Genomic DNA, 25,276 nt, shown 5'->3' with positions numbered 1-25,276 from the left:
AATTAGTGTAGTATTTTGAGAATTGAGAATGCATTGCTATTACTCATCCACATACAATTTACTCATTTCATTTAAATTTTTTAATTTCATCTCGCTTATCATATCATAGCATACTCTGTACATATTTTTTCTACTCAAAAAAAAGCGTTTCGTAGACATTTTACTCGTGACTCGTGATAAATTTAATTTACCTGTTCTCAGTTATTAAAAATTAAACAAAAGGGTACATAATTTTTGAGACGCAGGGTAGGTTTATGAATATTAAAACTAAATTAGAATAATAATATTTTAAGCACATTCGTAGATTTTCTTCTACGCCACTGCTTAGATTGAGTTTGATTTACGAAGATGTAACTATTGCTTTTTTTGTCTGCAAAACATGCCAACTTCCTCTGGAGTTGCACCGGTTCAAACTAGACTTCGTTTCGCAAGTCAGGGTAGATTGTGGCGGGAGAAGGCGCTCGCGTCACTGTAGTCTGCAATTGCAAGGATGCACTCATTATTAGACGTGTTCAGGTGTAGTGTCGTCAAGTTATTGCATATAATTATGAAAACGCCAATGAGTACGGTAAGTAGAAAATGAGGCGATTGTACCGCATAGTTTTAATATAATATGATTTTTTTCGTCAGACAGACAAGACCTACCAAACCTATTTTATTCATTGTTCTATTAAAAAATGTGGTACAATAATCAGGTATTTGATTGTTTCAATTTTTGTTATCAGCCGCAAACGACCAAAATTAATTGATAACAGAACAACTAAAAAAAACTGTTAATCTGTACTAATGGATGTTAATACTTTAAATGTTTTAACTGATATACAGGCTGAGTCGCAAAATACGCGGTCGTCGATATTTCCTTAACAATTAGAGACTGAAGAAAAAGTTAAAGACCAAAGTTATAACTAAGGTTCTTTGAGTATAATAAAATAAAATTATCTTCAACTATACAGAGTGTTCTACATACGACAAGTAACATACAACTTACCTTTTAGTCGTAGGTTATATGGCCATGGTTTATTTTTACAATTTTGATGTGGTGTTACCATGTTATTTCTGTTTTATTACAATTTTTAGCAATGCAAAGTGGTTCATAAAAGAAATCGTATTCGGATTATTTCTAAAATCTGTTACAATATTTTATGGAGAGGTACGTGCTTTGTCGTGATGTCAATTAAATTAAATTTTACTACACAGAGTGCTATCAAAATAAATTTAAAATATTACAATTTTAAAATATCGATATTTCATATATTTATTACTGCATCTTACTCTACTTTATGTTCTTTTTCTTTCTATATGTTGGTGTGTCTCTGAAAAGAATAAAAAATTGCAGAAAATATTTACCCCAGTTATAGAAAATATTCAACAAAAAAGAAAAAAAATAAAAACGAAGTAAAAAAAAATGTTAATATGTATCTTGTTAATATGCTTGGAAAACTTTTTATTTTGTAATTGTTGGAAGGTAACCTTGAACAAAAAATAAAAACGCGAAGGTATCCTTGAACAAAAAATAAAAACGTGGAAGAGGAAAAACGTTTATTACATATAAATTAATAAATTTCTAATTAAAATATATTTACTTATCTCCTCAAAAAAATTGATGACGTTAGTTCAAAATTTTGCCGAATAAATTCTAACTAAAATGTGCAGAATGTGATGAGTTTTCACTTGTGATTTATTATTCAATCCATATTTTTTTAATTTCTTATACAGGATGGCCCAAAAAATGTATAAATGCGTGGATTTATTTTATTGATTTAATCGGGAACGGCAAAACCGAATGTTTTGGAATCTTGGAGACATTTTGAAGTTATTGTAAGCATGGTAACTTTTTAATCAAAATGTATATGTTTATCAACCCCAAAAAATTGTTGACGTTATCGCAAAATTTTGCCATATAGATCCTATCTAAAATGTACAAATATGATCAGTCTACATTTAATCATTGCATTCATATTTTTTAGTTTTAGATGTGCATAAAACAAGTGGCTCAAAAAAATTAATGAGTGTGTCAGTTTATTTTATTGATTAAATCAGGAACGGTTCACTCCATATTCCCAGTAATTTTTGGGAATAGTTTAGTATTGCACTGCACCAATCCAAGTTGATATACGTGTCCTTGCAAAAATCTTGATAACGCCATCACAAAATTGTTTAAGAAGAAAAATCTCAACTCGAAAATACTGGATATGTTTCCTTGTACTTTACGCTAGGTGCCAGGGAAGTTCTGTCAAAACAACTTTCAACCACTTTTTTTAATAAACACTCGGTATATTAAAACTCAAATTAATGTATTCCACAACAAAGTACGAACCTCTGTTTTATTTTTCCACAATTTATGTAACTTTGGTCAGTAAATTTTAATCTTATAATTTATGAGATATCGAGGATCGTACGCGCAGTAACTTACCCTGTATAAACATACCATTTAAGTAATGATGAATATTATATGTATGAGTTCGAAAAAAAAAAGGTCGGTACAGTTAAGATCTCGAATTGTCAACCGTGAAGTGTTGAACTAATTTTAAAAATTAATGGTAGTAATGTCAGATTATCAACAACGACAATTTTTTAAATTGACAAACCGGTTTTCAGAATGATTGAGATACAAGCTGTCTGTACAGGAAATTTCAATAAACCAATTTAAATTTTTACTAGTACAAAGGTTTAATGTTGATATTTCTAAATGTAGTTTTTGCTTCCCAAGCATAATCTTAGGAAGTATTGTAATCGGGGCCGTCGGGCGTTTCTGTGAGAGAGACCCCTAGAGTACAAAATCATAGGTCTCCTGTTTTTGTCTGTCACTCTGCTTGTCCGCCATCTGTGTCGAATTTGGTACAGATAATAATCTTCGAAACTATCGGACCGATTGTTGACAAATTTATATATGTATTATGAGTATCACAAAGATCGTAAAACGCTAACCGAACTTTGTGTAATCATTAGAGAGCGGATTTTATGAAATTTCCATATCCGTAATTTTTTGCATATAAGTCTTGATATTTAATATGTGAGCAAATCATGCTAATTAAAAATGAATACAGCTATCAACAAAAATTGCATATTTGCATATATTTGCCTTCTGCTGCATATTTCACGTAACGGGTGCATATTTTGCAAAATGATTGTCATTCTATCGGCATTTATCTAGAAAGACGAAATTTCATGAATCATATTGCAAATATTGTCCTGAGCTTCAAATAACTGAGAAAGGTTTGGGTTTTATGGTAGTTTGGAGGAACCACTGGGTGTTAAGCCATGCTTCCAGGTCAAATCGGGTCCTAATTACTTTTGGAAATACCGTTTATTCCCAATATTTTTGTTCGTTACTTAAGTGTATTAATGGTATGTTTTATGGTGGTCGAAGGGACGTTATCCTATTATTTTTCATCGGGCGTTTGCATTTAAGCATTTAAAGCGATAGAGGTGTGTCAACATATAGATAAGTAACTCAAATTAATTTATGGATTAAACCTTTTCCTGAACTTGTTCTTCAAGAAGGAACTATGTTTTGTCGCGCCTGCTCTAATCCGGTAAGCATTCTTACATCTGTGGACGCAGTACGCAGTTTTTCTATTTACAAATACATACTTTAGAATCACCGGAAAAACGTTTTAGAATATTTCTAAAAATATATAAAAATAAATTGTTACCAAAATAGTAATTAAATAGTCGATTACTACCATTTTTTAATTCGTTCTGTTTACCTGTATTTATTTTTTAGTATAAGAATATTATCTTAAAAAATGTGAGTGTTTTTGCAATTTGTAAATAAATTTAGTTCGGTTATTACGTTTTTTTTAATTTTTGGAGCATATGCAACTGCATATCTCTGCATATATTAAGAAAGTTACTGCATATTTGCATACATTTGATGCATATCATATGATCATATTTCCCAAAATTTTGCTGCATATTTTCCGCTCTCTGATGATTAGTCTAATCATCCTTACCGGTAATGTGATGACGTCACTTCAAAATTGTACCTACTAAATAGATTTTAAATAGAATAAAATAACATACGCCTACAAGTGTAGTTTGTGAATCCACGAGATATCTAGATTTTTGGAAAAAGAGCAAAATTTTATAACAATGTTTTACAATTTAATTTTGAATCTGCAAAACCGAATGCTTCGAAATCTTGTAGACGTTTTAAAAGTTATCTCGAGCATGGTAAATTATTAAACAAAATATATTTATTTATCTCCTCCAAAATTTGATGACGTTACCTCAAATTTTTGCCGAGTAAATGCTATCTAAAATGTGAAGAATATGGTGGGTCTGTACTTGTGACTTAACATTACATTCATATTTTTTGGAATTGCTTATACAGATGACTCAAACAAATTATTGTTTATTTATTGGTTAAATCAGGGAAGGCTCATTCCATTTTTCCAAAAATTTGGGAATACAATGCTGTTATTATTAGTGTTACACTGCACTTATCCAAACTCATATATAAACCGGACAACATAGAGAAGTGGCATAGTTTAAATGAAATGACGGTTGAGGCACTGGGGACTCCTCAATTTATGTTGGTAGCAGTGTTTGTAACTAGGAGTAAAATTAACTAGAATAAATGTCATATTATTTTTAACGACACGTTTTATTTTACAAATTGACACTAGATTTATCAGAATATTACAAGCTGCTTACTGTTTCCTTCACTTTCATTCAGATCACACGAATTACAATTATAGTGAAACAAGGTTTATACTGGTATCGAGTATTTAAATTTGGCGCTTGCTTTTGGGGGTTGGGGACTTCAATGTAAATAAGGGTGGTTTTGCAGCCTCTATGTCGCATCTATATTCATCTATGTATAAACCTTCGCAAAAATGTTGATGGCGTCATCACAAAATTATGTGAGGGAAAAACTTATTTGAAACATACGCGTAGCACGCTTCTCTATATTTAGTTTAACATTACATAAATTTATTTTATGAATATGTCATTCCAAAAAATTGATGCAGTGGTAAATCACAATCAAAGGCGTATCATATTTTGCACATTTTCGATAGGATTTATTTATTTCGATTAAAACTTTACCATGTTTCCAGTAACTTTAAAACGTCTGGAACATTTTAAAACATTCGGTTTTGCAGATTCAAAATTAAATTGCAAAATGTTACAAACGTTAATTTTTTTCCCCCCAAAAATCCATATATCTAGGGTAAAAACTCAACACGGACTCATAAACCACACGTGTGGGACTACGTTATTTTATACAATTTAAAACCCATTTAGTATGTACAATTTTGAGGTGATGTGATCACATTGTTGATGGATATGATTAGACAAAGTTTGGGTAGCATTTTATCACCTACATGATATTTATATAGTTTCAGAGATTATCTGCCTAACAAAAATTGACACAGACAGACGAAAACAGAAAACCTATATTTTGTACTTTAGGGGTCATGACTCATTGAGAAAATATAAATGTAGCTAGTTTTCCAATGGATTCGATAACAATATTTTTTATGGAAATGGAGATGAATAGAAAAATTTTGTTAATGTTCGTTTCACCAAATGGTTAAACAACGTGATTAACAATTACATCTGTCTGCCGACGTTATTTCCTGTTGTCACTGTTGTCAAAATTGACAAGGGTGACAGTGACATTTATTTTAAATTAAAAATTACTACTGATTACATATTAATATAAGTCTCATATCCAAAGTCCCTTGAGGGCTTAAAAATGACATAGCACCGGTCATTTGGATCAAAATTTCCCAGAATTGCCAATCTAAACAGTATTATATTGATCGCGCTGTATTTTAATAATCATTTTTTGAAATTCTTTAAAACTGAACGTCGATAAATGTCGGATTAATATTCTAAAACTGTTTTTAGTTCTCCACTAATGTGAAGTGTAATAATATGTATGTTTGTATATTTTAGGAATCTGTTTCATGCAGTAAGCTCTATAAGTCGTCCAAAGGAAATATCTACGTAGGAAAACGAAAATTAAGTCCCAAATCTTCACTACTGTTTTCAGGAGGTGAGTTGATGTTACATAGAAAGTACAATAACAATTTGTGTTTTTTTTAGATCCCAAAACATTGTCTAGGATGAAAGATCAATTACAATCGTCGTTTATAAAAATTGCTAATAGTATTCAACTGGTATGAAATACAGTTTACAAAGAACAAATGTAAATAATCTGGCTATCGTTTTAGAACAAAATAAAACTTTCGAAGACTAGTAAGTATGAGATTTCTGACACCGATGAGGAGCCGTATGAAGACTCTGGTGATAGTTATCAACCAACCACTTCCTCTTCAAGTAGGGGATCCAGTCACATTTCATCACCAACATTTCAAGTTGATGATATTCGCAGTAATGTTAGACGTCAGCTTTTTCCTACATCAGGTAAAATAGTATATATATATATGTATTATCCAGGTGTCCCAGATAAAATTCTGTGATCTTATATCTTCAAAACAGATAAAGATATTGAAATTTTGTATACACCATTGTTTTTGGCTTGAAGGAGGAAACTTAATTTAGCACAATGTAAAAATGACGCATATGTTGCTAGCCAACGTTTTTTTTATTACAGGATGAAACATTAAACTCGGGGTTTTCAATATCTCATTTACTATTACAAATAGAACAAAGTTAACGACCAAAGTTGTACAGTTATGTTATTTTTAACTATACTAAGGGTTCTGTTTTTAAAGCGTAACTCACACGTTAGTTTTTTTTTTAATAAAACATCCTATATATTTTTACATATTTTGATTCTTAGGCTATACACTCACAAATATACACAGTGTTTAAAAAAATTAAACTTTATAATTTTAACATGTCAATATTTCAGTTCATCAGACGAACAGCCTGTATTTTATGATCGTATCTTATTCAATTTTTGTCCTCATTTTTTTAATATGTTAATGTCTATATCAAAAAAGTAAAAAACGCAGTAACTATCATCTTCAATTATAAAGAAAAAAAATAAGACGCAGGTATGAAAAAAGGGGTAGGTATTTTATTTGAGAAAACTGAAATATCGATATTTGAGAGTTCTAACAATTAAAACATTTTGATAAACGCTATGAATACGAAAATTGAATGCCATTTATACCATAACAAAGCGCGTACCTTTCTTTAGGTGCTACACAAAGTATTGCAACACAGATTTTGAAAAAAACTTTACTCTGATTTTTTTGGGAACCCTTCCATTGCTAAAAAATACATTACAGTTAAAAATAATTTGAGAGTATAGTCCTCAAAGAATCGTACAAATTTGGTCCTGATCTTTCTTCTCAATTGCTAATATTTAATGAAACATCGAGGAACGCGGACTTAGTGACTCACCCTGTATATTTTTAACATATTTTAATAAATCCTTACATTACAATTTTATCTGAGATACTCTGAAATGTAGATAAAGAAGCTTCAAAAAAACTTGCTATATTTGTTAATAGGTTTATCCCTTCTAAGAACACCGTCTTCTGAAGAAAGCGAGTCTACCGACGCTGGCATACTTTCCAGAATGACTAGAATCACACCTTCCCCTACATGCTCGATGATGATACCAAACTGCCCCCTAGAAGAAAATACACCTACCCGTAGTAATATGCCTTCACAGTTAGCAATAGTAACATTTAAGGGCCAAAATGTTGAAGTTATTATTAACCATACGTTACATCGAGGACAATATTCCTGCCACCTTAATTGCGTCAAAGAAACGCTTACTGGTTTTCTTTACGAAAATAAAACTAATAGCAACGATCATGTGTGCAGTGAGTATACATAAAGTCCTATATAGGTAATGATTGCTACAATACATTATATGCTTTACAGGTTATTTTAAATCAGAAGGTGCATACTCTAACGTTGGAACAATAGTCCGAGATAAAGATGAGCGGAAGGCGGAGTTCCATGTCAATAAATGTTTCCTCAGTCCTGATACTTTGTTTGGAATGGAATCTTTTTTTCCTCACATGAAAACTAATCTGACTCCTCTTCTGGTTCAACAACATATAAATCAAGAAGTAGGACCAAAATCTTGTAGAATACCAACTGATAAAAAGAGTAAATACCATTTTTGTATGTACTGTGATCAAATGCGAACATCTATAGCAAGACACTTTGTAAAATGTCATGCTGAAGAAGAAGAAGTTAAGACAATTATTTTGCTTGAAAAACAAAGTAAGGCACGCCACGAGGCTTTGACTGCTTTGAGGAGAAAGTCTGACAGTGTACATAACGCAAGATCTGATCCTCATAACAGAATTTCTATTCGTGCTTCAAAGATGGTGCCAGTCGCTAAATTTGTAAATTGCTGTAATTGTGGTGGACTTTTTGCACCAAATAACTATTCTCGGCACAACAGAATTTGTACTGAACGTCCAGCTAATCGCCAAAGAGTATTGCCACTGGCAAGATTTAATACTGAGAATCAACAAGAAGATTCTGATGAAACAACACTTAACGTAAACAATCTTGTGAAGAGATTACTTGCGTCCATGGAAAATGACGAAGTTGGAGACGTTGTTAGAACTGATTCCACTTTATTACTTTATGCCAAAAACAAGGCTTTGCAGCACATGAGTGAAGAAAGACAAAATGCAAACACTCGTCAACAACTTCGAAGAGGTGCAAAACTTTTGATACAAGCACGCCTTCTAGATAGTGAAATCAGCGAATTTTCTGATTGCCTGGATCCCACTAAATACGATACGATAATTGAGACTGTCTACTTACTGAGCGGTTTAAAGATAAAAACTTATGAGCTTACCACTCCTACGGTTATTCCACATTTCAGAATTTTATTAGAAAATTGTGGTACATTTTTAAAAAGTGAACTTTTGAAAAAAGGATTAACAATGCAGGATCCACAAGTTCAACGAACTGATGCCTTTCTCGCCGTCCATAACAACGACTTTAAAATGAAAGTTTCAAAAACTGCCAGAATAAATACGGTTAGAAATATAATAGAAAAAAATAAACAATTACCGTTGCCATGTGATGTAGCGGCGTTAACAGATTACATTAAGGCTCAAGCGTCTTACAGTTGCAATAAATTAAAACAATCTGGATTTAACTACGCCCACTGGTGCAAATTAGGAAAGTCTGTTATGCTTCATGTTTTAATTTTTAATAGGCGACGTGTTGGAGAAATAAGTAACATACGTTTAGCAGACTACCAAAAAAAATCTAAGTTAGAGAAAAAACAGTGTGCAGGATTAAATAACTTAGAGCAACTGCTTGCAAATCATTTTACCCGGATGCTAATCATGGCTAAAAGAAGCAGACCTCTTCCTGTTCTGTTGGATGATGAACAAATACAGTAAGTTTAACAAAAAATTAAATCACTCTCATCTATTGTGTACTGTATTTTTTAGATATATCGATTTATTTTTGTCACTCAGAAAGCAAGCAGGAGTAAAAGAAGAGAACCCATACTTATTTGGAGCGCCATTAAAATCTCAGCATCTGAGTTGTTCAGTAGCTCTCAATGAATTTTCTATTAATTGTGGTGCCAAACATCCAATTAGATTACGTTCAACTGCATTGAGGAAACAAATCGCAACAGTGGCACAGATTTTAATTCTCAATGATAATGAGGTTCAGCAACTGTCTGATTTTATGGGCCACAACATTGAAGTGCATCGAAGACATTATAGGCAAAATGAAGAAGTAACACAAATTACGAAATTAGCCAAGTTTTTTATGTTACAAAGTGGCAGAGACTTAAACAAATTTAAAGGAAAAACTTTAGATGAATTAGAAGTTATGTTACCAGCAGTGAGTGAAATAAACGATGTAGGTGATGAGGTTGATGAAGAATTGTTTGATGACCTGAATGGCCAACATATTGATACTGATCTAGCTAAGCATCACCATGAAAATGTGCAACCTGAAGCTGAAATACGCCGACATTTAGATGATGATGAGTCTAATGTATCACATGATCCTGAAATTTTATTGGAAACCGGAGAAACTGAAGAAGCTGTATCCGACATGGTTGATATGTTGAAAACATCCATAGAAACACAAGTAACGTCTTTAAATACAGAGAAAGCAACAACAAGTGGAAATCGGCAAACAAAAATACGCCGAAAGAAGAATTGCTCTACTCCAGGTAAGATCAACCTACTTACTTATTATTTCAATATTTTAAATTACATTTGTTATACCCTACATTAGATTCAGCAAATATGTATGTACATGATTTTGGTAGATAATTTTTTTAAGTTTGCACTTTCACCCTGGTAACATTGTTTCTCAACTCTACCAAATTTGTTTGTGTTAAGACTTATACTTCTTGTTTTCGTACCACTGTTAAAGCGAAATTATTTTGTCTTTCTTGTGTTTTAGATAAAAGCCCTCAAAGCAGATTTCCAACCACACAAGAAATTTTAGTAACTCTAAATAATAGTCCTAGGAGGAGGAAACGAACTAGTAAAGCACGTTGGACTGTTCAAGAGAAGGAATTCGTTTATCAACATTTTAGAACGTACCTTCAATATAATGATGGTGTTTTTCCAAAAATGGCATTCTGTCAACAATTTGCCCAAACATATCCTAACCAAATAGGACACCGACCTGGGAATATTTTGTATGCATACATAAGAAATGTAAAATTAACTTTGCAGACACCCCCACTGATATAGTATATTTCTAAAATAATAATGTACAATAATTGGCCTAAAACAATAAAGAGTATAACAAAACTAACTATACTTTGATAACCCAAACCTCCCGCCTTAAAATGATATTGAACAAAATTTGAAATTTGGCCTTGGCTGTGATCGTCTGCAAAAGTGAGACCCTACATTGTGTTTTGAAAAATGGCGGGAGGCGTTCGTTCATACAAATTGACGCACTGCGGAGCGGGAAGAGTGACGGATTTAAAAAACTTATATATGGAAAAAAAAACTATGAGAAATAAACTCAATAAGGACTCAAGGGGCCTTGACATTGGGCCCCAGAAGGACCTAAAGAATTTATTCCTTAGAGAAAAAAAAACTTTATTTTCATTGAAACCTGAGAACATAACAAAATATCAGCAACCTCACAAGTACAACAATAAACAAAATTAAAGGTCGCGGAATTCTCGGAAAAGTAAATGGATGGCAACGTTCCAGATATTACGGTGGTGTGGCCTCTACAAACAAGATGGGGGCGCACAGCGGGTGTAGGCGACAGCCACACTTCTCGTGAAGGCCCACATGGCCCTGCCTCACCACTTCACGGGTGTGGTCTTACGCACCCGCATGTTCTAGGTTGACCTTCCTGCCCCCGCCAATAAGCCAGCTGAGTAAACTCCTAGTCAGCCAAGGTCGGAAGTCCAGCAAAACCCGTAACCACCCGCACGGAGGCGTCGACGCCACCGCGTCCACACCACACGACCCCCAAGTTAACTAGCGCTATCAAAATGAGTATTTGGATTTCAGACAAGCAATAAACAAAATTTGATTTTGTCATCAACACCTTTTTTTAAATAAAGAAAATTAAATGGGATTAAATTATGCACGTGTGATCAACAATCTTATACAACAAGAAAATGAAATAAGAAATTATTCATGTTTGTATCAATGATTTTAAACAACAAGAAGTTTGAAAGAGATTATATTATTCACATTTTAGCAATGATTTTATTAAATTAAGCTACATTTACTTCGCTGATTTTTATCAAAGTATTTATCTGATAATAACAAAGAAGCTATGGATTTTATTAAAATAATGATATTAAATAAAGAAGTTATAACTGCATTAAAATGATTTTTACCACGTTACGTTGTTTACCGAATTAAACAAACAAACCCCCCCCCCCCCAAACACAATACACATAAATAAAAACACATACGAAATAAACAAAACAACACATAAAACATGCAAAATAAATAAGACATAGCCAATCATAAACGTTCACTAGCTCCGGTGTTTCCTTCACCACCTTAGTACGGTACAGGACGGAGTACACAAAAAACATGGTTTCAAATTCATCGACAATGTTTTCGGTCAATAACGAATCCTCAATAACTAATACAAAAATTTACAAAGGACGCCCTTGAAATTTCCCGGTCAACACCCCGTACTCTGTACCCTACCACTTTCTCCTTTCTATTTTTTTTTTTTATTGAATATTTGAAAACTACATGGAATTTTCCAGAATTAGAGTTTACAATAAACGCACAGGTAACGCAGCTAACACAAAAGAAACCCCCCGTCCCCCAGATAATGATATTATTATTTTTTCTGATGCCGTTCTCAGCGTTATTTTGTTAAAGATTAACTTATTCAGATTACGTTTGAATTTACTTTACTCACACGTGCTGAAATTATGCAACGCAAAATAATAACTCGAAAATTGCCATCTAAACTTTCCGCAAAACATTTGCTAAATAAAACTGTCCTAGCTAACGTAATTCCCTGAAAAGCCCTACTAAACGGATTGAAATTATGTTGAAAAGGTTAGTACGAAAATTAAGGGCCACGGCGTCATCCGGAGGCGTCGCCATTTTGTAGCTTCCGTTCGCGTATGTGTCACACACGCGAAGCTCACATACGTGGGATCCCCGCGTGTCACATACTCCGTAACCATCGAGAAGCAACGCCGCTTCTTCCATCAGCACACAAGGAATCACGTGGAAAACATACCTCTCGGATCTTCAAACCAAACACGTGCTCACCAACGAAATAAAGCCTCTCTCTGTTCGAAACGGAGCAGAGAATTCTTACGTTCCCTGGTTCGTCCGGGGGGTGGAACTCCGTTAGAAGGAATCGCCGCTAAAAACAGGAAACAAACAACGCACAGACACATGGAAAACGCAGGGAGCACCAACTTGACGTCTTACTCGAAAGAAAGACGAAGTCAATATGGCGCGACTCACCCCTCTCAAACACGACCCTTCTGCACATCTCCTTATTAGTGGTTTTCGTTTCTTTTCATTTCTACCCCTTTTCTTACCAAAGGTTTAGCGCGCGGAAATTTGGTTCGAAACGGCTTACTACAATATACATAATTAATTCTGGTTGTATTACATTAGTTTATTTCCTATTTTTGGTGAGAGGATGTACCTAAATAATTGAGATTGTTTCTGGTGGGTAAAGAGCACAGTATTCCAAATATCTCTTCGGCAATTATTTCTGAAACGAAAGTGACATTCAACGTTCACTTCAGAGTGCATAGCATATCAAAATAATATTTATAACTGAAGTTGCTTTATTTTAATTATTGGTTAGATACCAATTATTAACTCCACACATTCATTTTCCCCACTTAACCTCAATTTGTCAGTCTTTTGACGTTTGAGGTTAGGGGAATTCTCCTTGATTATCATCAAGAATTTAACGGACCATCAAAAAAATTGACGTCAAGTTAGCTGTGTTTTTTGCTTTCCACTCACTTTCACCGCCCAGGCTCAAAATAAGGGTCGTCTTGTATAATTGAATTGCATTTCACGTATTTTACACTACGAGCGTAGTTTATAAACTACGGACGCAGTATTTTATAAATTTTGAACACCGTATTTTATAAGCGATTAACACTATAATATTATTTCTATCATGAAAAAAACAAAATAATTTATTTTATTGAGCGAACCAACAACGTTCACCCCATTTTCTCAAAAGTTTGAGAAAATAGTGCTGCTATTATTAGAAACACACTGCACCTACGCAAATTGATGTACGTGCTTTGTTAAAATATTGACGATATTATGTATTATAAAAATGTTATTATGGAAAAACTTACTTGAAACTTACGCATAACAGGTTTTTTATCTGTACCCAACAGTCCATATACATAACTCTATCTTAATTTTTTTAAATTATAGACGTTATCATAAAAAATAAAATTACATTAACAAAATCAAATTCGATAATTGTTCGAAGAAGTTGGATTTGTTGGATAGCGAGGGAAGTTCTATTTAATACGGTAGGCCAATTTTTTTTTTTTTAATAAAATAATGCTTTGAATAAATTGAATTAAGTAATTTGAAAAAGAAAGATTTTATTCAAACATTGTGAAATTTATGGCAAATCTGTAAATATAGGTAGGTAGGTATGAGTTTTGCTAATATTTACTGTGATATAATCACCTAGCGCTTCTCTAAAACAAATTATAATTGGTTATTAGCGAGTCATATTTGTACAATGCCGCTGTAAAGTCGTCATCCGGGCAGGGGGCCCCTTCAACTTTGGAACTGATGAGTTATGAGACAATGAGACCTTTGCTTTTTTGGTTTGGATGGAGTCCCTAGCTAGAAGTACTTCTGAAAAAATGTATGTATACTATATCAGTCCCATTGTTATTCTCATTCAGTCCTTAATGACTCTAAGTTTCTGAAATGGTGGAAAACTAGTTATGTGATACCGATGAACGACAATTCATCTCTATCGAATCTACTGACACGTTATATGCGTTCATGTTGACTCAGTCTGTACATATTTCGCTAAAACATTTGATAGAGTTAATCATAATATCTTAATTTTGAAATTGAATCATCTGGGATTTCGTCAAGGGCCTATTTTTGTCACTTGTATAATACGTAACTAGTATCTGCTCTCTCAGTATTATGAACTCCATACGAATGTTTACTGCGACATTCTCACCTGGCGCCCTGCTAAAACAAGTTATAATTGGTAATTAGCGCGTAATATTAGAGAACTAAAATAACAGCAGTTTTCTTTGCAATTTTTGATTTTGAACAATATAGAGATATTACTATATAAAACCGTTAGATACTGGTCATTCGTTTATTTATTGTCACTTGTATAATACGTAACTAGTATCTGCTCTCTCAGTATTATGAACTCCATACGAATGTTTATTGCGACATTTTCACCTGGCGCCCTGGTAAAACAAGTTATAATTGGTAATTAGCGCGTAATATTGGAGAACTAGTATAGCAGCAGTTTTCTTTGCAATTTTTGATTTTGGACAATATACACATATTAGTATAGAAAACCGTTAGATACTGGTCATTCGTTTATTTACAGTTTATAATAAAGCAAAAACTGAAATAATTAATGATCATTTTTTGTGTTAATGAAGTTAATTTAATGTATATACATATGTTACAGTCAAAGCGTACATTTCAGCGAATGTATACACTGACTAGTCAATGTATACATTGACGTACGGTTTTAGCCAAAGTATTCACTGCGCATGGAAATGGATACTTTTACTAGTAAATGTATACATTCACTAGACAGTGTATGCATTTACTGCAGTCTGTTAGTCAAAGCTTCAATAAAAAGAAATACTTAAACATCACAATTGAGGAGCTCAGAGAAGAAGTAGTACAAGTGACATTTTTATTAAAAATGAGTTAAGTGCTGAACAGTATATTCACTAATGCTTATGGAGAAATAGAAATAACATAAAAAGTTAAACATTCTACGTTGTTGTCTAAACCTGTACAGATAAGATAGGATAAATGAAAAAACTTCCAGGAATTACTCCCACATGTAGCTAGTTTTTTTTAAGTTTGCAGATGATAATAAATTAATAAAAGAAAGGATTAGCATGTCGAAATCGATAACGAAGAAGACAACAAACTTTGTTTTTATTGCAGTTTTATACATTGTAGATAATATTAAACTAACACTTAATATGTACTACACACTACACAAAAACAATAAATCACAAATACCGCTAAAACATCAGTAGGTACCAAGGTTAGTTAATAGAGAACAGGTTACCACATAAACGAGTATGTGGGCAAAATCGCTTACGGGGGAGGAGAGGTGTCAGCCCCATGTGACGTCAAAATGAGGTTGGTATTACTTGGGAATTTTTAGTAACTTGTAATTTTGAGTTGGTGTGACCGATCAGCTGATGCCTTTAATCTGTACGATCTGTACCCTTAGATCATATAATAAATAGATACCACCATGCCGTGTTCTTTCCCTAGGACAGCCTGTGACGACATCCTCCTGTCACACATCTCTCTCGTGCAGGGAGGGATTACAATGAAGCTATCCTTGCCTGATCACTATTTGAATTTTGCGCGCTTAAATTTTAGGAAGTATGTCTGAACTAACTTCGGAAGAAAGATGTTGACAGCTTGATTTTATAAATAATTCACAGTAAATAACGAAAGGAATAGTAAATTATTGGGCAGCAATTGTGATCCTTTATGACTACATCACTTAAAATAGGATCTTTGTTCTAAATTCTAAAATTGTTTTTTGTACAACAACTCGAAAGAGAGGTTAGAAGAAACATCTGTCAAAAGCTATTTGTTGCGCTGGTGCGGTACAAGGATGGAAGTGAAATAGACATATACAGATGAAATGCATATAACAAAGATGAAGATGTGGTGATCACACAAGGATAGCATTATACTACTCCCCTTGACGTAGAATACGACAACAGATAGCTTCATGTCTAGTCACAGCTTTCAGTTTGAGTATTGGTATCTATTTATTATATGATCTAAGTCTGTACCGCTAATTCTGACGTTTGGTGTTAGTACTGCGACTCGTGTAACCCTATTTTGCCTTAAATTAAATTTATTTTTGTCTAAGCTAAAATGAAATGTTTTGATATATTACTAGAAAGGAAAAAGTAAACCAGTAAATGCAGATTTTCAGATTTTTTGCATAAAAAAATCAGTTAATAGTGTCACATTTGTTATTTTCAAGTTCTACTGGCAGCAAAACATTTTTCTTGAGGTTTATTAAATTGTTCTTTACACAGGATTGAAATTTGCGAAGTAGAAGCGGTCACTTGATTAAAAGTTTCCGTTTTTAGTGCGTTACTCGAGTATTTAAAACGGGCAATTTTCGCGCCATTTGAGAGCCCCTTGTGACGTATCAATATGGCATCCCAATGTGGCAACCTTATCTATTAAATGACTTTGAGTAGGTACAATGTGAGGTTATGTCACCATGTATTATTTGGTGCATACTTTGACTAAGCGGGAACCGTTAATGTATACATTGACTAGTTAAAGCTCACAGATCGTATATTGTGAACACATTTACTGAGCAAATCAGTCAATGCATACATTGGCTAGTCAGTGTATACATTGACGGAATGAACATTTTGACTGCAACAGTGTCAGCAGAGAGTAGACAGCGCGTAAATCGTTGTTGTCACGTGGTCTTGGCGTGGTCTTTCTGTTTAGTCAATTAATTGTCAATTAATATAACTAATAATTATTAAATAAGACTTTCTTGATTAAATATTATATTTTATTCCATATTTTGTATATAAACTACAAAACTTTAAATCCAACATAAAACCATTTTAAATTTCGCGGTCTGTCAAATGGTGTTAATAATTTTTGTTTTTGTTAAGTTTCCGCCAGGTTTGCTCCACGGTGACGATACTATATGTTTTCTAGGGGCTATATTTGGTCTAAAGTTATTTAGACAGAACATCTCTTCCACCTGAGGTATAGTATAACATATCCAGATATTTGGAATAATCATAAAATTTGAATTTGAGAATTACATTTTCTTATGATAACCCTTATAAGTTAGAAATCAAGAAGTGGATGTAGTGTTAGAGTAAAAGAAAAGAGGCATGTTTTATGTATGTTTCATGTGAGTTTTTCCGTCATAAAATTTTGAGATGACGTCATCAGCATTTTAACAAGACCATATACATCTATCTGGACAGGTGTAGTGTAATACTAACAAGGACAGTACTTCCAAGTTTTAGGAAAACTGGACAAATGTTTTGCATATTTTAGATAGAATTTGTTTGCGCAAATTTTTCGATGATACAAATTTTTTGGGAAGGCATAAACGAATAAGGCTTGAGTAACAATTTGCCATACTTACGATAACCTTAAATCGTTTGAAAGATTTCAGCAGTCGATTTTGCAATTTCAAAGTTAAACTGTAAAATCTTGTTATAAAATTTTGATTTTTTTTCCAAAAATCTAGATATTGAGGAGATAAATTTAACACGAATTCATAAACCGCAAATGCAGGAGTACATTTGTTATCGCACAATTGCGAGATGATATCATCGGATTGGTGGTGGGGAAGAAAGAGATAGACACCAGACGCCAGACGACAGACGGCACAGAGACAGATGGAATTTAGAGATCATCATTTTGGTAAACTAGTAGTCCTGAAACATGGAGAACTGATGAAGTTGGAAATATGACTGGGTCGGTAAATTAAAATACTTTCCTTTGAATCGATAAGTCAAAATCGGTAGGTTGTTGCCATATAACTATAAAAATTAAATGTTATTGACAAATCGCGTAACAACAAATGTCGTAGTGGTTGAATCTGTAAAATACAAACAAAAAAAGAAATGAGTGGCTCGCATGTGAGCGCAATTTTTTATAGCCACAAATTCAATTTGTCAAATATTAAAACTATTACGTTGGCTCCATATCATTGTAGCATTATTTGACTTATTGATATTGATTCTTGCCTAGTTTATTGTAAGGGTACATATCTACCAAAAATTAATTATCAAATTCATATACAATGGCAGAATTTAAAGTGGGATAGTAAAATTATTAACTACAAAATAAACTGCCGTTGTAATTAGAAGAAAGGTGTACTGTTCTAAAATGAAATAAGTTACAAACATTATACCACCACAGCTAAACAACGTCCAAATTTATCGTTCGAATCTAAAACCCATTCAGTGGAATGTAAAATAATGCACAGTATGAATTCATTATAATGGCTCTTTACAAAGGCAAGGCAAAACGCGCTGCTAAAGCTGGTTGGTAATATAGGGACCAATGCCCTCCTGGTGGACAATAGCTGAACTGAAATAGGTAGTGCTTGCATTAAAATGCAGCCTTAGAAAGGCAGAGAAAAATGCATCTTCAAAAACATAAATAGAATGCCTCGCTAAGTCAAGGTACGACATTATAGTTATTATTATTAAATTGTATAATTTTAAAAAAGCAAATTTTCCACTATTGTATCATGATATTCTCAACGCGGACTGGAAGGATGCGTATAGTATCACTGATGTAAACCAAGCGTGTGAGCTTTTTTATAATATATTGTACAATATCTTCGACAAACATGTGCCTCTGCTCAAATGTAAGAAGTTTCGTTACCCTAAATGGTACTCTGCAGAACTCAGAGATATGCTTAAATTGAAAAGTAAACTTCTTAAATGTCACAAACAGCCTATGATGCGTATCCTAATTTTTCTCACATTCGACGTGTGGTCAAACAACTTATTCGTCGCGATTTCAATGACTACATTGTTAAAGCGCAAAATTCACTGCTGAATAATCCAAAATATTTCTGGACATTTGTAAAAGAAAAACGGGGCCGATCATCTATTCCAAATTCTGTTCATTTAGATAACATGCACTATGATGGTCCACTAGATGTTGTCAACACGTTTGCTTATCATTTTCGTTCAGTTTTTAACTCGCCTAAAATCAATTCATCTCAGTCCACTGCTTCTCTTGGTGATGCTGATAGCAACTTATTGTTTCATGTTCATATTTCGGATGACCTTGTACTTAGCGCTATTAATAAACTTAGAGATAATTGTATTTCCGGCGCAGACCAAGTCCCATCATTTCTTGTGAAAGACTGCTCAGCTGTCTTTATTAAACCGTTGTGCCATTTATCTATATTAAGTCTTAATCACTCTTGCTTTCCTAATAAGTGGAAAATTGCAAAAGTTGTACCTGTGCATAAATCGGGTGATATCTCTGACGTTCGCAATTATCGTCCAATATCAATTTTATCAAACTTTTCCAAAGTTCTCGAAAGCGTTTTATTTCAGCAGATTTATTTCAATGTTAAGGAGAGAATTTCTATACATCAGCATGGTTTCATTTCTGGTAGGTCTACGCAAACCAATTTAACATGCATGTCACAAACGATAGCAGATGCGCTAAATATTAGTGATCAGCTTGACGTTATTTACACTGATTTATGCAAGGCGTTCGACAAGTTAGACCATCTGATTTTGCTTCGTAAATTGTCTGCTGTTGGTTTGTCGAATTTCTTAATAAAATTTTTTAATTCTTATTTAACTTCAAGGATAAATTTTGTTTTCTATAATGGTTATAAATCGGCTTCCTACACATCATATTCTGGTGTTCCACAAGGGTCCATACTTGCACTACTGTTTTTCATAATCTATTTGAACGATGTTGTTGAGATTATAGAGAATTCCCGGATTCTTATTTACGCAGATGATATTAATATTAATATTAATAATATTTATTTGTCCAACAGGTTAACAGAATGAACCTAATTAGAGGACAAAAACTAACTAACTAATTTTATAATTATGCAATCAAATAAACATTAATAATGGCAATAAAAGAAAAGAAAATTAGATAAGGATACCAAAAAGGAGTAAAAATTACATTATTTCAAAATAAACACGTCTTCAAAGAGGTTGTCGGCGCAACGGCACATTGTTGTAACTGGAGCACGGCGGAGCACGTTGTGGTTCGAAAAGTAGTTGCGTGCCTAGATGAGATTCGCGGTATGTTAAAATTGACACAAAAAAGTAAATCGGCGCAATCAATCTTATTATTAACAAGTTTAACTAAAAAATTTGCACATAACTTATCCCGCCGCATTAAAAGTGACGACATTTTATGACGTTGTATAAGACCACCCATATCTGTGTCCCTTTGGGGATAAATGCCATCCAACTTGAAGGAGAGAAACTTCAGAAATTTCTTATGAATTCGTTCAATTAAAGCATGATGACATAAATACAAAGAATACCAAATTAGACAGCCGTACTCTAACTTGCTTAATACAAATGCAGAAAATAAAGATTTTAGCAATCCAGTATCAGTGAAAAATTTGGATATTCTCATAATAAAACCAAGCGACTTATTAGCTGAGTGACACATTTCTTCAAGGTGCAGATCAAATGTCAAATGACTGTCAAAGGTTATCCCAAGATCTTTTATGGAATCCAGCTTTTCTAACATGTGTCCATTGATGAAATATGTTGATAAGACAGGTTTTGATTTTCGAGTGTACGAAACAAAGGAACACTTTTTTATGTTTAGGCTAAGACCATTAGAAGAACACCATTCCGCAATACTGCACAGGTTATCCTGTAGAAGTTCTGTGTCTTCATTGGAAGATATTCCTGAAAATATTTTAAGATCATCAGCATAAGCCAGCGAAGGACAAGTCAAGGATTGCAGTAAATCATTGATAAATAAATTGAAGAATAGAGGTCCCAAGTTAGAGCCCTGCGGCACACCAGATGTTGAGACAAACTCGAAAGATTTGAAACCGTTATAAAAAACATAATTGCGCCTATTGTACAGGTAAGAACGAATTAGTTCAAGGAGTGAACAGGACAAACCAAAATTGCTAAGTTTGTAAAGTAGTGTATTATGTGGTAGGGTATCAAAAGCATGAGAGAAGTCGGTGTAGATTACGTCCATTTGAGAACAACTATCAATGATAACACATAATTCTTGAGTTAAAACTGCCAAGTTAGTAATAATTGATCTTCCAGACATGAAGCCATGTTGATTAGGTGAGATGTAAGAACGGACGTTTTCATAAATGCGGCCATATAGCACCTGTTCAAAAACTTTAGCAAAATTGGATAATATTGCGATAGGACGGTAATTATCAAGAGCTGATGATTTGCCTTTTTTATGAATCGGACTAATTCTTGCGCGTTTCCATCGATCGGGGAAGGTATTACTTCGTAATGCTAAATTAATTATTATAGTGAGAGGTTCAGAAAATGCATATTTGCAGTCGTGTACTAAAAAACTGGGAATCAGATCATCACCTGCAGTAAGTTTGGTAGAAAATTTAGACACAATGATAATGAGATCTTGTTCACTAACAGAATTAATGGTAAATGAGCGAGTACAATCAGTAGAATCCATAGATGGGGCATTATCACTAGTGTAAACTTTTGAAAATGTCGTAGCAAATGCATTGACTACTGCTTGAGGTTCCGTGAAATTATTGTTGGCATTGTCTATTAGTTGGGTAGGAATTCTGGATGTTTGAGATGCAGAAAACTCCATAACTGTGATGGGTCTGATTTGACGTTTTGTTCTACACGACTTACGTAAGATTGATAACCATTGGAAATTTGAATTTTAATTCTTGCTCTGAGCCTTCTAAATTCGTTATAGTATTCTGGGTTATTTGTTTCCTTTCATTTGCGTCTTAGAAAGTCTTTAGTTCTAATATCACGTCTAATCTTTGGAGATATCCAAGGAGGAAATTTCGAAGAAGCAGGCCGATACTTACGAACAGTCAAATCCATGGTCATATAGAGCTTAGAATAAAAGATGTCCACCGCTACGTTTACATCAACGGCTTGTTTAAGAACTGACCAATTGATGTTATGAAGATCATTATAGAGCTTAAAAAGGTCAATTTTCCTCCAGTTGTAACAAGAGTTTGCTGCAGAAGGAAACTGATCGGTATGTAGGCGAAGAGGAAATTGTAAAGTCATGTGTAGTCCCGGATGATGAGGATCTTCATGTAGGAGAGGCGTATCAGAGTGTTTAACTGAGATGTCAATGTTAAGGTCTGAAAAAATTAAATCCAACATGTTTCCATTAAAATTAAGAATTAAATTACTCTGTACAAGTTGACCAGTATCACAAAATCGTTTTAGAGTGTAGGTTTTAGGGCAGTTAAAGCCCTCCTGTATAAAATGGGGCACATTAAAGTCACCTACGAGTATGATTTCATCGTTTAGTATGAACGTTTCTAGCGCATTAAAAAACAATTCAAAGTCATGAGACGATATGTCCGGAGGTATGTAGATAACAATAAGTAAGAATTTAAGGTTACCAACAGAACATCTGCAAATAATTATATCAATCAGTGGAACTATGTCGGTTAAAACCGTAGTGTCAACAGCATCAGCATTGATAAGTTCAGAGAAAGCAGCAAGAACTCCACCACCCCTGGTGCGACCTACAGTGGAAAACTTTCTGTCACATCGTACAACATGATAGTGGGATGGAAACAACTCAGCATTACAAACAGAATCATTCAAGCATGTTTCACTTAACGCAATGATATCATAAGAAAAGTCACAGGAACTGACGTAACAATTATGTGATTTGGAAACTAAGCTATGAACATTTTGATAATATAAGGTGAAGGAAGGTCTAGACCTGTTGGACTGTATTAGTTTTCCTGAGTAATAATAGTGAGAATTCCGTTGCGATAAATTATTTTTAGATTATTTTCACCCAAAGATAAACGACGACCCAATTCCTCTTTCACAGATTTATACAAGTTTATTTGCATTGGAGTGCGATCCCTGGAAACACGAATATTATTCCATTTATCTAAACCTTGAAAATTTTTGAATTTTTTCAACACCGTAACGACATCATTGACTGAGTTCAACCGTACACGAAGAGGACGACTCCGATAGGTAGCTGAAGCTATGAATTTACCAAGACGAAGAGGGTGTGACGCTGGTTGAGTAATATTTAACTGGGTCAGCATGTCATTCACCAATATCATGTCCGATGTGGTCTGGTCTTGTTTAGATAATCCCTCTGGTTCTTGGACGTTATAAATAATGAGATTGCGTTCACGCTTGCTTCTCTCCGAGATTTCCTGCACAATTTTTTCAACCGTCAACAACGATGAATCATTACAAGTAGACGAACTGGCAGACTCTAACGCGGTGGTATTAAGAGATTTTAATTTTTCAATTTCAACCTGCAGATCATGAACCATAGCAATCAGCTTTGGTACTTGGTGTACACCCTGCTCGCAGTCGAGGCAGATGTATTTCATACAACGTTTTGAAGCGGGCCTAGACTCCAGAGACATTTAATCTCAGGTGCAGTAAGCTCAGAACAAGGAATGTGAAAAAAATTGTTACATCCATCACACTTGATAAAGGAGTTGACTTTTGATTCATCAATTCCGCTTTTACATTTTACACAACGCATGATGATGTGAAAAATAAGAAAAAAGGTAAGTGAAAAAAAATCGTTTTGGGAAAAAGGAAAGAAACGAAAAACAAGGTCACTTTTCACACTCGCGGGGTCGGCCGCGGTGACTTTGAGCACAAACAAGAGGACCACGGAAAAAACAAAAATGTAAAACAATAGGTCAGTGTAAGGAATTAATTAGATTAGAAAAAGAGTAAGGTTAAGAATGAAAAAGTTCAAGTGAAAAAGCAAGAAACTCAAGTACAACAAAAAGTGTGAGTTATAAGCGGACTTACTTGATATCTGTATACAGCAGTTGTTTAAAAATTGCCAAAAACATTTAGTTAGTATGTAAGTGCAGGTGCACGAGCACGCTATATAAAAATCTTTCATAGAATTACTAACAGAGAGGATTGTTTACTGCTTCAACGTGACTTAAACAAGCTTAAGGAATGGTGCTTACTTAACTATCTGCCCTTAAACCTAGATAAATGCATAGTTGTCTCTTTCACTCTGTCGTACAGCTTTCAAGTATTTGATTACAACATTGACAATAAAGTTATTAAGCGTAGTATTTCTTTTAAAGATCTTGGTGTTCTCTATGATTCGAAGTATTCCTTTAAAGAACACGTTGCTAATATTGTATCTAGATAAAGCGGGTAGGATGTTCGGGTTCATTGTAAGAAACTGCAAAAGCTTTAACAGCATTTCACCGCTTATTAGCAGTTATTACTCTTTTCAATTCGCTAGTTAGATCTAGGCTTGAATATTGTTCGCTCGCTTGGTTCCCTTTGTATAACAATCAAATCAACATGCTCGAAAAGGTACAACGTAAATTCCTGAAATATTTGCATTTTAAGGATGAAGGTGTCTGGCCAGTCAGAAATTACCCACATTAAATTTTACTACAGAGATACAACGTATCTACACTTCAGTGCAGAAGGGTGATCAGTGTGCTTACGTTACTGCACAAAATTTTGAGATATAAAATTGATTGTGGTGAATTGCTATCTAACTTAAATTTTCTAGTCCCAAGATTAAATAATAGGCATTTTGCAACGTTCTATTTTGGTACACCACGTAAAAATATTGGCAAAAAATAACCCATATATTTAATCAGCTTGTATGCCAATAAATTGCAAGATAGTGGACGATGTGATATTCTCAGCTGTTCAATAAAGGAACTTAAGAAGGTCATCTGCGAAGAATTTGAACTTTGATATTGATTATGGCAATTAGCATTGTAAATTTATTTATTTTTGTATTTTTGTTTAGCATGTACTATTTGTATTTGTATTTATTTTGTATTTCTTTTACTTTTTTTTTATATTATCTGTATTGTATTTTGCTCTGTAATTGGAAATTGTTTCTGTAGGGCAAATAAACTATTATTATTATGATTAATTATATTATTATATCTTCTTTAACATTGCTAGAAGCAAAGT

The 25,276-nt window shown here is 33.6% G+C and overlaps 1 protein-coding gene across 1 annotated transcript; it reads left to right on the top strand.

Moving 5' to 3' along the window:
• The first annotated feature begins 241 nt into the window (after positions 1 to 241).
• LOC135125738 (uncharacterized) lies at positions 242 to 10,695 on the top strand. The gene is made up of 8 exons (XM_064051395.1): positions 242 to 568; positions 5,908 to 6,007; positions 6,058 to 6,131; positions 6,186 to 6,378; positions 7,437 to 7,754; positions 7,816 to 9,304; positions 9,360 to 10,099; positions 10,336 to 10,695. Exons 1-8 carry the CDS (start codon positions 491 to 493, stop codon positions 10,629 to 10,631), a joined length of 3,288 nt encoding a protein of 1,095 aa, XP_063907465.1. The 5' UTR covers positions 242 to 490; the 3' UTR covers positions 10,632 to 10,695.
• The last annotated feature ends 14,581 nt before the right edge of the window (positions 10,696 to 25,276 follow it).

Source organism: Zophobas morio, unplaced genomic scaffold, assembly GCF_036711695.1.
Source record: "Zophobas morio isolate AGI-343-1 ecotype UQ-CSIRO unplaced genomic scaffold, CSIRO_AGI_Zmor_V1 ptg000009l, whole genome shotgun sequence".
Taxonomy (NCBI): domain Eukaryota; kingdom Metazoa; phylum Arthropoda; class Insecta; order Coleoptera; family Tenebrionidae; genus Zophobas; species Zophobas morio.
This window is presented reverse-complemented; position numbering and strand designations above follow the sequence as displayed.